General features: G+C 38.4%; 1 protein-coding gene across 1 annotated transcript; it reads left to right on the top strand.

Annotated features, from left to right (window-relative positions):
* The first annotated feature begins 2,682 nt into the window (after nt 1-2,682).
* LOC105040663 (GDSL esterase/lipase At5g45910) lies at nt 2,683-6,752 on the top strand. Its single transcript, XM_010917305.3, has 5 exons — nt 2,683-2,965; nt 3,074-3,289; nt 3,383-3,531; nt 3,638-3,914; nt 6,259-6,752. Exons 1-5 carry the CDS (start codon nt 2,731-2,733, stop codon nt 6,513-6,515), a joined length of 1,134 nt encoding a protein of 377 aa, XP_010915607.3. The 5' UTR covers nt 2,683-2,730; the 3' UTR covers nt 6,516-6,752.
* Nucleotides 6,753-16,178: the final 9,426 nt, after the last annotated feature.

Below are 16,178 nucleotides of genomic sequence, written 5' to 3'. Positions count from 1 at the left end.
TCATCAAGTGTACGTTGGCTAAAATAATGTGCCCACAACAAAGAGCATATGCCTAATGATCTTATAAAATTAAAAGTGGGGCCATTGCTGATAAAATATTGACATTATTTGTCAGGGAAAAATGAAACAAAGTTGTTTTGCTTGCAAAGAAAAATCTTCAGTCTACTGAATCGAAAGAAGAGCATCTTTTTTTTTTTTTCAAAGATTAAAACTAAAAATTGAGCAAGGACACGTTATCAACAAAGGATTCCAAGATCCATTGTCTAAAGCTTGGGTGCATGATTTACTACTAATAAGGCCGAATAGGATGCCTGTGAATTACTACACGGCCCTTCTCTTTGCTTCAAAATCAAAGGCCCTCGTGAACTGGATGACAAGGAAAATCTATGTTCATCTCCTACGCAATCAAAACTTGTTCACCCTAATCAAAACTTGATCTGTTGTGTTCTGTAAGACCTGTTGTATTCTGGAAGCCTATTAGTTTTGCCAAGGAGGACTAAAACTGTACATAGGCCTAGGCCGACACAAAGTCCGCTATGCTGGGGTTTGAGCTTGGACCAAAAGAATTTGGGTCGGGCCTGGGATGACTGTTTCTTAACCCACCTCTGGCATGCCTCGCCTTGGCCAGGCTTTGAAGCCCATACTCCATGCCTAGCCCATAGCATTAGGCCCACATCAACTCATGGCCTGTTGACCTTCACTGTTTCCTCGAGAGCGAGTCCGCCCTGGTCTTCCTCCTCCAGTTCCACGACCTTCACTATTATAACTCTGGCACCACCATCCCCGTTGACCTCTTTGGATATCTCGATTTATTTGGATCAAGGTAAACTCAGGTTTATTCGGGACAAGATCATTCATGTTTGAATTGGGTTAGGTTTATTTTAGGCATAGGTCAGGACTGGTTAATTATTGCACGCTTAGATCCCATCCAAAGCTTGATAAATAATTCGTGCGGGGCTCAAGCAAGATTAAGATTGGTTAATTATTTCGGGCTTAGATTCCATCCAAAGCTTGAAAGAAATATCGTGCTAGGTTCAAGCAAGTGAGTGGTCCAATTTAGAGGGGCAATTGAGCCGAGTCGAATCGAGTAGTTGGAAGCTCGAGCTCAACTTGATTTAAAATATTTAAACTCGAAATTTGATTTGAGATTGATTGAGCTCGAAATTGAACCATATCCTATTAATAGTATATATATTAATATATTTATTATAAATAAAAAATAATATTATAAAAAAATATATAAATTTGAATAGGTTCGTGAATTTTTGAGCCGAATATCCCACTACTCAAGTTTGACTCGAAAAACTATTCGAATTATTCAAGCTCAATAATAACTAAATCTAGTCGATGTTGGATTAAGTTTGAGCTCGAATAGCTTACGAGTAGTTCAAGTTTGCACCTGTAGTACAACTCATCTGTTTTCAAATCCAAATCCTAGCAGCCTAAAAAACTTCAACTTCTTTTTTTTTTCTCGCTTTTTCATGTATGTTTGGTCATATGTTTGTTGATTACCTATGATGTGGTAAATATTCATCAACCTAACTTTGGTATTGGCTGAAGTCAACTTGATCTTGGTATCGGCTGAAATTAACCTGACCTCAGCTTTGGCTGAAGTCAACATCATCCCATTGTTAACTGAAGTTAACATGATCTGGGTATTGGCTGTAATACCGGTTTGATCCAATTGATAAGAAAATGGAGAAGAGCCATGTATATCCGATTCAAACATATTTAAAGATGGTTAATGCCTATTGAAGGCATGACCACAATCCCACCAATTTAAGAGTGGCTACCATCCTTTTAGGCAGTTTGGTCATTATTGTATGATTAGAGCAGTTATTATCCCCCACATATGGAATGTATAAACCATTAAAGAACAGTCAATACACATTCTGCCAATCTTGGTAATGGGCACCAATCTTATTCTCTGTGAGAAGATGGTGGAGAGATCTCCAAATATATTTTTTCACCCATTCTCGTTCTTAAAATTTTGTCATTTTTAAATTTTTGTCTGTTTTTGTAAAATTTGATTGGCCTAAGCATGGAAAGATCTTGCTCAATAAATTTTGACAAGCAGACCTTCCTTCCTATTTTCAGAACGATCAGATGATGCCAAGTAAACTATTTGAGCTCGGATTCAGTTGCTATCAATCTTTTCCACCAATTTCCCATCCCAACTTTCAAGCCTGGATCTCACCTCGGTCATAAACAAACCGTCCTCAGATTCTCAATACAGATTTAGCAGCAATAATATATTTACTAACGATTAAAGTTTATACTGTCCTTTTCAAAAAATTGAAGTTTGATTAGTCAACCATCATTTTCTCCCCCAAAAGAAGGAAAAAAAAATTGGGGGGGTCGTAAGTGGCGGCGATCGAGTCAAGTACTTCGCCGGTTAAGCTGTGGAGCATGTGATTCGTAGAGTCCCTAACTCTCAAGCAAGCTTGTAGTTAAATCACTATGACAACTGGCGACCTCCTCGGTCGTTACCTGCCGGAGTTTCTAAACTAAGGTTTGGTGGAAACGTGGGATTAATCAAGGGGAAATTATTGGTTAGGAGCTACGTTTTCTTTGTTTTTTTTTCGGTACAACTGGAAGTAAAGTTGGAACTTGAGTTGGTGGGAATAAAAAATACACATTGGAACAAAACCCGCGGAGCGCTATAAGAGCTAGTCCCCCAGCCTGGCTCAACCGTCTCCACGATTGCCCTGCGTTTACTCCTCCCTCACCATGAATCCCTCAATCCTCCTCTTCCTCCTCTTCTCCTGTCTCCATCTTTCCTTCTCCGTCTCCGAACCTTACACCGCCATCTTTAGCTTCGGCGACTCGCTCGCCGACACCGGTAACCACCTCGTCAATGGGCCCAATCCCATCCTCTCCACCACCCATCCCCCTTATGGCATGACCTTCTTTCGCCGCCCCACCGGCCGCTGCTCCGACGGACGCCTGGTGATAGACTTCATCAGTATATACTCCAACTCTACCCCTCTCATAATTATATTTTTCTTTAGGCTCAAATGATTGTCACGAAACCAATTGCTAATCTTTTGTTTTGTGTGTTCTAATCATTTAGCCGAGGCCTTTGGGCTCCCACTGCTTCCCCCATCTAAAGCTCACAACACCGACTTCCATCAGGGAGCCAATTTTGGCATCACCGGAGGCACGGCTATGAGCTTCGGCTACTTCCACGAGAGGGGCCTCGACAGCACCGTATGGGTCAACGGTTCCCTCGGCGACCAGGTCGATTGGTTCGAGGACATGAAGCCCTCTCTCTGCAGCTCACCGGAAGGTTGTTGTCCATAAAACCTCTCTGCTACCAATTGCATCTTTGAGTTCTTCTCGATCCTCAGATTTGACAAAATTATATCTAAACTGGATGCAGAATGCAAGGACTACTTCAGTAGATGCCTCTTTGTCGTCGGCGAGTTCGGAGGAAACGATTACAACGCCTTCTTCTTCGCCGGCAGGGACATCCAAGACGTGAGGGCCAACGTGAACATAATCGTCGGAGGCATTATAAAGGGTGTGGAGGTAAGGGTGAAGCATAGACTATGGCTTAATTAATTACTCCATCTAGATGTAATTTTGGCAATGGATTAATCGTGGTTGTTTGGTTCATCAAATTTGAACTATGCAGAGGTTGATAAACCACGGGGCGGTGGATCTGGTGGTGCCGGGGGTTTTTCCCATAGGATGCTTCCCGTTGTACATGAAGCTGTATGGTACCGGTCAGAAGGAGGATTACGGCCACCGGAGCGGATGCATCAGGAAATTTAACAGTTTGGCTTGGCACCACAATGAAAAGCTCCGGATGGAATTGGAGAAGCTCCAGAAGATGTACCCATGGACGAGGATTGTCTATGCGGATTACTATGGTGCAGCAATTCGATTTAATTTCTCTCCTAATAAATTTGGTAAGTTTTACGGTCTAGATTTCCGTTTTGAATTTTGCGAGCTCGTTACTTGGGGTTTGGACATGATTACCTTTCTGGCTACCTACTGCCTAGTATGCGTGTAGCGTGTATCACGTGACATGGACCACATGGTACACCGATTGGGACTGCCTGCATCATTACAAATTTGTTTGGGGCTAAATCGAGTAAAATTTAACCATTCTCGTATAAATATATTCATGAAAAAACAAAAAACAAATATTCACATACCAAGTTGGAAAGCTCATAGAATCCCATGATATAACATAGATTATAGACAAATCTTGTAACGTAATATATTACAAAACTTTCCTATATTTAATAGATGATATGGGGCCTAGAGGCTCCTCCTATCCTTTTCCTTTTTATTCTTTTTCTTAAAAATTGAATTATTAGGTACATCTAACGGTTATTTTCATGAATAACATCGTTGCATCTTATTGGATGAGCTTAGACATCTATTCTATCATTTTTCAACAATTAGATGAACGTTTTACTTACTATAAAATACAGGATGTATGACCAGCGAAATCACGCTTCACGGGAAAAAAAAAATGCATTTTGTGATTCGATCGACACCCTCATGGATCATGAGGATTCGATCAACATCCTCAGCGCAAAACTTTGGGGGATAGACTTCCCGCTGGGTGGCAGTAATTGCCTTATGATCCACTGCAGACCAATTTCAAGTTGGTACCAACTTTCGGAACATACCACAAATTAAGACATCATGGCCAAAATAGATAAGGTTTCATGCTTTCCATGTCTACCAAAGTACCACCAGATAACCTAACCCCAAAAAAAAAAAAAGTACCACCAGATAATATAGGAAAAGATTCAAGAAGATAAAAACATATCAATAATTGTAGACGTAGAAATGATGCGACAACAAGCTGTATGAAATCAAAAAGTCCCGAATGTCATACGTTGTGGAAAATAACATCACATGCGGTTGTCCCCACCTACCATAACGGGACAGTTTCCTACTTTCCTTGCGAGGGTGGAGAGTACTATGCTTTCCTTCATAGCTTTTTGAGGAAGAAAAGGTGCCGCCATAGCTTTTTAGTTTCCTTGCAAGGGTGGAGAGTTCTAAGTTTTCCTCTATAGCTTTTTGAGGAAGAAGGGTGACACCATAGCTAAAAAGCATAGTTTTTGCATATTCTTCCTTTTCTTGACATAGAGATATATGGTGATACCTAGGCATCAATCATTTTCTTCAATAGTTGAATTCTCAAATAGACGTTAACTTTTTTTTAGTAGTTACGTTATGTCATTCACAGCTAAATTAAGTGGGGTTGTTGAGGGGTCAAGTTGGATCGACGCATATTTGATCCCAACATAATCTGATTTTATGTTTAGATCTCGATTTTGAATTGATATAACCTATTAATTGATTGGGTTGGCTCGAGTTAACGTCAAGTATGAATCTGACACAACTAGTAATATTTAAGTTCGTGTTGTTACCGAGTTAGGCTAGATATTTGGATCAAGCATTTAGCTATTATTTTATAACTTAAAATACAATAGTTGATAATTAAAATATAAATTACTAAAAGTTTTCAATAAAAATAGACATAATTTAAAGATGAATTTTTATTCATTTTTTTGATTTTATCAAAGAGATTGATCATTCTTTAGCTTTAAATTTACAAACTACAATTTTCAAAATATATGTTGATATATTTGAGAATAGTATAAGAAAATCCGCCAAAATATGTAATGAAGTTTTTAAGTATAATTAAGTGACAGTAGGAGACAGGAGATGGATTTATTTAGATGAATAGAGAGGAATTAGTTAAAATGAGAGTCCGTTCAATGAATTGAAAAATATATTTAGAATGAGCTAGTTTTTGTTGATCTAAATTGGACTTCCATGATATATGGGCTCAGATGGGTTGGGTTGGGTTGGGTCAGTCGGCCCAATTTTTTGGATCAAGTCTAATTATTGACTGCTAAAATGATTGAGACCTGATCAAGTTACAAGCCCAACTGAGTTATTTATAACCCTATAATAAAAGGAAAAAAATTCCTTCCAAGCTTGCAAATACGATATGTTTCCAAGAATTATTTTTGTTTGGTTCAATGAAGAGTGAACTTTAAGAACGATACATTCCAAGATGCAAGTAGCTTAGAAGATATTAAACTAGATGACTTATTTTTATTAAAAAAAGAAAGTAAGGAAAGGTAACTCCTTAGTCCTTAGGCTTTTAAACCTAAAAGGGACATCTCCTTGGTATGTAGTCCTATTTGCATTTTTAGTGTTTTAGCCCAACAAATTGTTTGTAGCGTGCAAGAGAGACCATCCTAACTTATTTGATTGGTGCAGGATTTACCCACGGGGCTATGAAAGCTTGTTGCGGGGATCGCAGCAAATATAATGTCAACATGGATGCGAGGTGCGGCACATCGAACGCAACCGTGTGCCATGATCCCGAAACATATGCAAGTTGGGATGGAGTTCACTATACCGAAGCTGCTCACCGCTTCATTGCCAAAGGTTTGCTGGAAGGTCCCTACGCCGACCCACCAATTATGAACCTCCGCTCTCCAAAATCTTCCGCAACCTTCTCATCAAAAAAATAAAACATGTTATGTATCAATTAGTCAGCCGAAGCAAAAATGTTTTTAAAACAAATACTTCTAGAAAAGAGTATCCGATGTTCTTTGTTTTTTGTATTTATTTTATAAATTTTGAAGCCAAGCACCTTGGCTCAATTTTTTTTTTCCCCCTTCTCCAAGTAGAATTGTAATCCACATAATAAGACTGTAAGTGTTGGTGACTTATTTACTTGTTTAACAGGGGAATTCTAATTGTCACCACTGTTGTTGTAGTCCTCGCGAGATATTCTGGTCCTGGTATTTCAGTGTTTGTAGTTGCCAAGGGGGCTCCCTGGCGTACCAAAACCCAATCACAAGTCTTAACTATCCTCGTTGGGCCAGACAAGGGTTCACCAGTGCATGAGATCAGGCTGACCGGACGTCAGATTGAGCCAAAAATCACAGCAATCTCTAGCCATCGTGCTATCTTGTGCCTCTCATTTCTTCCACTCACTTTGTCTCCTTGATCCATAATTTCCTTCCAGTATAAGGTGCCATTTCCTCGGGGTCCGCCACTCTGGCTCTGCAAAAATCGAAGCAAGCACAAAAAAAAAAAAAAAAAAAAAAAAAAAAAGGAAAAGCGTACAAGCAATGCTCAAGCCCGTTGGGTGACCAATTAAATTTGTTGTTTCACTGAATGTCGTTAACAGAGCTTCAATGCCTTCATTTGTGTCGTGTGTGTGATCAAGTCATGTACCGCATGAGATGTTTTACAATTTCCTTGCATTACTTATACTCTATAAGCCATCAAATCAAGCTTGATATAACACAAGAAAAACTAGGTGATGCTAATCAATATATGTCGCGGACGTAGTTAAGTCCCCATACAAACATGTCCATGGCATTTATACGGTGCATTAAAGACGAAGCCAGTGGCCTCTCAATGCGTCGGGCTTGGGGCTTCCAGATAATTTTTTTATTTTATTTTTTTTTTCTTCAACCTTTCCCAAATCTTCCTGATTGTTTTTTCTTCAAAACTTTTCGAGCTATCACCGCCACCTCCCTACTCTCGAGCTTCTCAAATCTTTCCAAACCCTCCCTGCTCTCCTCGTCACTATCTCCCATGAGTCTTTACAGTCACTTTTTTTCTCATCATCACCTGCATCGACCCTCTCTTTCAATTTCCCTGAGATACTTTCCTTCTTATAGGTCTTTGAAAAAGAGAAAAAAATGAAAAGAAAAAAAAAGAGAAAAAAAAAAAAATTAAACAATCTGTCAGAAAAGGTCTTTTCTTTTAAATTTTTCATATTTTTTTTATTTTTATTAATTTTTTCTATATTTTTTTCTAATGTTTCCTCTACTATTTTTGTTCTTACGAGTCCCAATCGGATCGGAAGCTCCAGACTCTTTGCCCTGCTCTCTTCACTATCACCTCCCGTCGGTCTCCGCAGTCACCTTCCTCCTCATCGTCACCGATATCGATTTTCTTTCTCAAATCTCTCTTAGGTACTTTCCTTCTTACAGATCTCCGAAAAAGAGAGATGTCCATCTTCTCCCCGCTCTCCTTGCCACTACTTTCTATCGGTCTTCACCGTCGCCTTCCTTTCTATTATCACTGGCATTAGCTCTCCTCTCCGATCTTCCTTAAGTGCCTTCTTTCCTACATATCTCAGAAAAAGAGAAAGAAATGAAAAAAAAAAAAAGAAGAAAAAAAAAATGACCAATCTATACAGGAAAAAAATTTGCCTTTTAATTCTTCCACTTTTTTTTTTTTTTTTTTGATCCCCTTGATTTTTTCTATTTTTATTCTGATTTTTTCCTCTATCCATTCTCAGGAGTCTCAACCAGGTGGGAGGCTTTGGGCTCTTCATCCCGCTCTCCTCGCTGCCACCTCCCACCAATCTCTACTTGCTTTACTCCCGATCATCAAAGATTAGTGTTTTATTAATTTTTTTATCATCATTTAAGAATTAAGTAGAGTGCGCTATACTAGCGCAGGTTGCTTGCTCGTTGAAATGAAAATGGAAGACAGGTGCAACAGTTTCATTGTGCACGTGAAGCTGTGCTACGCACTCGTCATGATTTTTATTATTGTGTACCATGTTGAGTGTGGCGTGAAGAAGGGATATCTCTGCCATCAAACAAATAGTGGCCATGGTGGTTTGGTACGTCCAATGGGACCATATAAAAGCGGGCAATTCTAATGCTGTCGCTGTCGATGATAGGTATCTGATGAGATTATTTAGAATTATCAATACCACATACTTTTCAAAGAAAAGTTATAAGGCTATTACGATGCACCTCATTACCATTCAAAGGAGGTTACCGAATGTCACTCTATGAGCAAATCTTTTATCATTTTGATATTTCACTATTTATCAAAAACAACCTCTAAAATTTAAAATTTTGTTGTTAACATGTAATATTTTAAAGCTTTGACTCTTTCCCAAAGAAAGTCTTTTGTGAAAACTAGTTGAGGATGCAGGTTTTAATTATCCGGAGTTTACTAATGGGTGCCACAAGATGTGAAGCGGAACTCAGAGTTGCCATGCTGATCTTCCGTTTTGCTTTGCAAGGGCCCATGTGCAATATGAACCTATGCGATTTTTAAAGTTTAAACCCCTAAAATGCTGCAACAGGATGAGGAATTTTGTCAACTTGGGTTGCAACAATTACTAGTAGCATACTGCACATAAGTGTGTTGAATGATTCTTTGATTTGCCAGCATCCAATAGATGGATTGGAGATCAAGACACGACTTTGCATTATGGCATTATATATATATATATATATATTGACTTGTGGATTAGAGTAGATCTAACGGAATGGTCACAATCTAGGATCTGTTTAGACTTGAATGCAAGTTGTGGTTTAAGAGTGGTCGAGGATCAAATGGGATTGAAAGATGCACAAACTGTTCGTTTTTTAGATTTGTTTGTTTGAATGCATGCACATGGGTTTCCTGACATTAAACGTGGAGCAAATAGGGTTACAAGATGTACGTGCTTCTCATTTATTGCAAGTATGCTTGGAAAATAGTTAAGATGTGATTGCAGTCAACAGATTCTAGAGATTAATAAAATCATCAAACATGTTTTGATCTAAGATGGGCCATCTCAGGCTTCCACCCTTCTCGTGCTTGGCTTAGGCCTTGTCCCTTATTTTTTTTTTACCAATGGAGATGTCCTTTGGTTTTCCATTGCTTTACTCACAGAAGAAAACTCGACTTATTTTTGTTTTTGTATAGAGAACTCTTTTTTCCTAAAATAATTATTTTAAATTTTATTGAACCGTTGTACCCATATTGTTAAATAAATGTAAACGTTTGCACACACTGTAGTCATTAAATATGAGCACAAATTTTTCTTTTAAAAAGAAACGTACGTACAGGTGGATAACGAGTACACACTTAAAACAGGTCAATCTATTTCTCTGGATGTTCTTTTACATTTTAGCAGCCGTGAGGGAAAGAACATAGTTTTATCCCGAGTGGGTGGGTGCGACTTTGGCAGAAAAGGGAAATGGAAGAAAAATAAAGCGCAAACCTTCAATTCAACCCCGAGCCTATGCCACAGCAAACCCAGCTTGAACATTTTTATATACAAATTGGCCCCAACCGGACGCTTGGGAATTGGGAAGTATTTTGGGACCAATTTTAGCATGTCATGAGAGCCTTGGTCTAACCCTAACCCGATATCATACTCACAATATATATATCTATCCAGGGCTCTTGTAAATAGGCAAATTCAGGTTGGACGCTATTGGGATACTATTTTTTTGAATTTTATTGTAGCACTTCTTTATAATATTTTATTATAAAATATATTTAAAATATTATATATTATTATTAAAACAATTCAACCAACCTCCAATTTCAACTTTTGATCGGCCTCATAAACACAATATGTTGGTTAACAATCAGTTGACCGATCGATAATCGGCTATTCTCAGCTATCAACGGATAACTACGATAACTCGGTTAATCTCCGACTGATGCTTATTTAGATCTTCACGACTATCGACATACTATTATTATCGACATATAGTCGGCTTATCTGAAACTGCTAACGCAGAAAGTGCATAATGGTAAGAATATGATCAGTGGCGGATATAACCACTCATCCCATGATCACATAATGTCGGAATATGCGGAATCCACGCGTCTAACCGTTATAAATTGTTATCAACTAGTCACGATCATTAGTGGGCATAAACAGCATATTAATTCCATGATTATGGCCCGATAATCAAAATAATTATCCTTTAGTGCCACAAAAAGTGGGACTACGTGCTCAACAGTTACATCTGAATCATCTATAAAAGAGAGGTAAATAAACAACATTGATAAGGCAATTCTGGACTGAGACTCTACCATTCAAAATTCTATCTGTTGTTCACCACTCCTCACTAACTTAAGCATCTAAGGATCCCTGTCGGACATAATTTTGATCAGTGTGGACGTTATTTTGTAGGTGCTCTTCATCGGTGACAGATGCAGCAGGGGATTGGCTGCAATAGATTGACGTGCCAGGAAGAAAAAAATATGAGCAATCATGGTAAAAATTAGAGCTCAATATTCAACAGAATCTGTGAGGTAATTTTTCTATCGGAAAGATATTCCTCTCCCACCTTCATTGGCAGAGTCCAGCTCTTCGCATCCTATAGTCACTATGAACACGTAAATTATTGTCTTAATGCAGCAAATGAAGGTATTAACGGAGGTGATCTATAGCCTCCAACAGCAACAAACACAACAGCAGCAGCAGTTATCGGTGGAGAAGCCGGTGGCTCATTCGGTGCCATCTAGGCACAGCCACTGTCTTCCATGGCGTTTATTCTCCTCGTCTCTAGAACGGCGACCGTCTCGGCACTCTCATTGAGACGGACAATCATGTTCTCGGCACTCCCATCGTGCCACCCATCCTTCGCGGCGTCGTCCCTCTTCTTTTCGTGTACATAATATCAAGAAGGGGAAAAGACCGCATACACCTTCTGCTTCTCCATCCTCAAATTCTTCTGGGGACTCTACCTCCGGATTGTCCCAGCAACGACGGCTCAACGACTACAAGTGCAAGTTCAAGGAGATCGACCACCAACTTATCCGACTTTAGGTGGAAGGTTGGAAGTCCTCCAACGACTTCGACTTTCACACTGTCCAACCTCTCTCTCAACACATCCCGGACAAATCGATTCCGTCTCGATTCAAGATGTTGCAGATGGAGCCAAACGATGGCTCCACTAATCCAATCGACCATTTGGAGAGCTATAAGGCTCTAATGATGATCCAGGGGACAACCGACACTCTCTTATGCATCGACTTCTCGATGACTATTCGAAAGTCTGCTCGAGCCTGATATTCTGGACTTCAACCAGGGAGCATTAACTCCTTCGAGCAGTTCGAGCATTCCTTCGTGACCCATTTTAGCACTAGCCGAAAGGTGCCACGAATATCAGACAGTTTCTTCTCCATTAAGCAAGGTGAGACAGAGACGTTGAAAGATTTTGTGGCTCATTTCAACGCGGCCATACTTGAAGTCCGAGACCTCAATGAAGATATGGCCATATCGGCCATGAAGAGGGATCTGAGGAGATCCAGATTCATTTATTCTCTAGATAAAACTCTCCTTTGGACCTATGCTGAGCTTCTGGACCTATTATGAGGGTGCTTCTGACCGGTGCCAAACAAAAAGAAAAGATCAGAAAAAGAAGCAGAAAAAAAATGGAGCTCCGATCGAATTAAATCGGTCAACCACCAACAAACGAGCTTCACCTTGACGACAGAGTCCAAAGCCAAACAGCTATGATAGGTATAACTTCTATACTCCTCTTTCTGCTCTCTGTACGTAGATTTTGATGGAGATCGAAGGAGAGGGGTATCTTCGACACCCCCACTAATGAAAGCACCACCGAAGAGCTATGACAGAAAGAAATACTATCGGTTTCATCATGATCACGGGCACAATATCGAACAGTACATCCAACTTAGGGGTGAAATAGAGGTCTTGATTTGATGAGGCTACCTCGAAAAGTGACGACGAGATCGCCTGACTCAACCTCCCATCGACCAACAGCCTTAGCCACAAGTTGAGGAAATGATCAACAATCGACCAAAGACGGAAGTCATCAATATGATTTTTGGACGACAGAAGAATCGGAGGACAACTTTCAAAGAAGAGTCGACGAAGAAACGATGACTTGATAATGTAATTTCTGTTTTGAAGGACGATATCCAGAGAATTCAAACTCTCTATAATGATGCTGTCTTTGTCTCGACGATGATAGCAGACTATGATGTAAAAAGAATTTTAGTTGATAATAGAAGCTCAACTGATATTTTTTTTATTCGACTTCTCCCAAATATGACTACCAACTAATCAACTCAGAAGAGTCTCGATGCCATTAGTCGATTTTACTGGAGATACAGTTACTGTGGAAGGAGAAATCACTCTCCCATTAATCGTAGGAACATATCTACAATAGAGTACTATTCTCTTGACATTTACAGTTGTCTGAGTTTCCTCGACTTATAGTGCCATACTCAGACGACCTGGACTTAATGCCCTGAGAGCAATAGTTTCAACATACCATTTGCTGATTCAATTCCCAACAAAAAAATAGAGTCAGAAAAATACATGGAGATCAACAGCTTGCTCGATGCTGCTTCTTCATCTCTATACAAAATAATCAATTTGAAGACTTTTTATCCATCGATAAATTGGACCAAAGAGAAAATGAAGAAAGGGATAAACCAGCCGAACAACTGATTTTCATCCTGCTAAAACAAAAAGATCCTGAGAAGAAGGTTCAAATTGGATTGCAGCTGTCTGATTCGGAGCGGCAACAACTGATAAATCTACTAAAAGCAAACGCTAATATTTTTGCTTGGTCGGCTACTGATATGCCAGGCATTCTTTTGGAGATAATAACCCACTGGCTAAATATTGATCCAAAAGTCAGGTCGGTGAGATAAAAGAAAAGGTCTTTTGCTTCTGAAAGGTAGAAGGTCATCGACGAAAAAGTCGACAAGCTCCTCACGGCTGGCTTCATCAAAGAAGCTAATTATTCTGATTGGCTCGCTAATATAGTGATGGTGAAAAAAATCAATGAAAAATGGAGAATTTATATCGATTATATGAATCTAAATAAAGTTTGTCCGAAGGACAGTTTTTCTTTGCCGAAGATAGACTAACTAGTTGATGCAACTTCGGGACACTGACTTTTAAGTTTCATGGATGTCTTTGCAGGATATAATCAGAATCGAATGGTGTCTGAAGATGAGGAGCACATAACCTTCATAACTGACAAAGGCATTGATGTGTCTTAAATTTACCGCAAGCGTACGGTGTGCAATGTAGTACCTCCAATGAGTACGGATCGATCCCACGAGGAATTGAGTTTTAAACTGTATTCAAATACCGGCTCAAGCGAGCTTTAAAGAAAAAGAAGAGAGATTATTTGTTGAATTACAAACTACTAAAGCAGTAAACTAATCAAATATAAAAGGTAAATTATCTAAAAGATCTAGGATTTTTGAATCCACTAGACCAATAAATTAAAGAGCATTCATATGGTTTCTCTTATAATGTCCCTTGATTAAGGTGTAAAATATGAACAAGCATGAATTATGAAGAGATTTAACTTAACTATGATCCATCAAGCATTTTATTTTCATCCTAATTAAGAGACTCTTCCTTTCTTCACTTCTCTTGTGTTGTTCAAGTATAAGCTATGAAGAGATTCTGACCCAAGTATAATCCATCAAGGTTTTCATAAGAAAAGAGAAGAAATGATTTAGAAAATTATGAGCATTCTGTCAATCATCTACTCTTGCACCGAATCAAGTATGGACTATGAAAAAATTTTGACCCAATAATAGCCCATCAAGTCTCTTGGGAAGAGAGATGAAGAGAGAAGGACTCTAAAATTACAAACTTGAAAAGAAAAATTCAAAGAAGAAAGCTTTTATTCATGGTCTAGCTGCATCGTTGATTCCAGAGGGATTGTTTAGCCTGAAGAAAAATTTAAAATATAATCTAATTCTACTTGCTGAAATTTAACTTGTAAAAATTTAAAATTATAGAATTAAAAGATACAAAAATTTAAATTATCCTATTGTAGAAATTAAAATTATAAAAATTAAATAGAAAGAGAACAACTAATTTATTGTTAAATAAAAATTTTGATACAAAAATTTTTAACTCCTAAGCTATTAACAAGGTTTGGAGTTGGAACAAAAAATAAAATTTCTTGCAGAACCTAGCTTTTCTCCCTCTCTTGGCTTGTGGCCAACCTCCTTCTGACTGACTCTCTTTTTCGTGCGTTTGAAAGATGGAAAAAAGTGAGAACAAGATAGGTAAAAAGTTTAAAAGATGAATATGTCTGTCTATCACACAAATTTTCTACAAGAATTATGGAGTGGAGAGAGATATCTTAGAGTGAAAGTATTGAGGTCTTTTTATAAGTATCGGAAGGTAGGAGGTTTTTATGAGTTTTAGATGTGGGACTAAAAAAAAATAAGAATTAGGAGATAAATAGATGAGATTTGAGGGATAAAAGAGGATAAGGCAAGCTGTTCAAATTTAAATTTTTTTTTTAAATATATATATATATATTTTAATCTTGACTGCGACGTTTCGGACTTTATTTCTGCGTGGAGTGCATGAAGCCGCGCATCCATTCGCCCGCTCGCATGAAGCCCACGGTTCCACGTTTCATTCTGACCGCTCGCTTGGTCCTGCATCAGCTCCCACATTCGCATGAAGAAGCCCAGTCAGCATCCTGTTATTTTCCACTTGCTTTAAATGCACCATGGCCCATGTAGATGGATGCACGTGAACCATCACCCATTTGTATGAAGCTGCACCTAATGCGCCAGCTAGCAGCCCATCAAATTCCCAAGCTTCTTATGACCACCAGTTTATGAATTGATACGATAAATTTTTAATTTTGATTTTGATTTTATTTTAATTTTATATTTGATCTCATTTGATCTTTTTAAACTTACAGATTGGATTCTTCATATTGGTTACCTCTTTCCTGTAAAATATATGAAGAAGTATCAATTTTAAAAAATAAAAATAATTTGATCCATAAATTAATATTTCTATAGATAAATTTATGTATTTATCAGGCATCTACTGTTATAAAGTAATACCGTTTGGTTTAAAGAATACCAAAGCTACTTATCAACAGCTAGTCAATAAGCTATTCCAGACACAAATCGGGTGAAATATGGAAGTCTATGTGGATGATATGCTGGTGAAAAATATCCAAACTTCTGATCATATCCAAGATTTGGAAGAAGTCTTCGGCATACTTCGATGACATCGGATGAAATTGAATCTGACCAAGTGTGCATTCAGAGTAACTTTTGAAAATTTTTTGGATTTCTTATGTCACAATGAGGAATTGAAACCAATCTCGAGAAAATAAAGGCTATCATCAATATGAAGCATCCAAGCTTCAAGAAAGAGATACAACTTAACAGAAAGATCACCGTACTTAGTCAATTTATCTCAAGGTCGGCAAAAAGATATTTGTCGTTCTTCATGACCTTGAGACAAGCAAAAAATTTCTCATAGTCAGACGAGTGTCGACAGTCCTTTGAAGATCTAAAAAGATATCTGGCATCTCTGCCACTAGTTACAAAATTGAAGGTGGAAAAAATTTTGTATCTCTAATTGACAACTTCGACAGAGATAGTTAGTT

Source organism: Elaeis guineensis, chromosome 3 (genome assembly GCF_000442705.2).
Source record: "Elaeis guineensis isolate ETL-2024a chromosome 3, EG11, whole genome shotgun sequence".
Classification (NCBI taxonomy): Eukaryota; Viridiplantae; Streptophyta; class Magnoliopsida; order Arecales; family Arecaceae; genus Elaeis; species Elaeis guineensis.
This window is presented reverse-complemented; position numbering and strand designations above follow the sequence as displayed.

Bases quoted from the DNA above. Each gene is read 5' to 3' on its own strand.
- LOC105040663 (XM_010917305.3), top strand. From the start codon at position 2,731: ATGAATCCCTCAATCCTCCTCTTCCTCCTCTTCTCCTGTCTCCATCTT. The intron at 2,966-3,073 runs GTATATACTCCA...CTAATCATTTAG, and splicing joins CCTGGTGATAGACTTCATCA to CCGAGGCCTTTGGGCTCCCA. The intron at 3,915-6,258 runs GTAAGTTTTACG...TGATTGGTGCAG, and splicing joins TTTCTCTCCTAATAAATTTG to GATTTACCCACGGGGCTATG.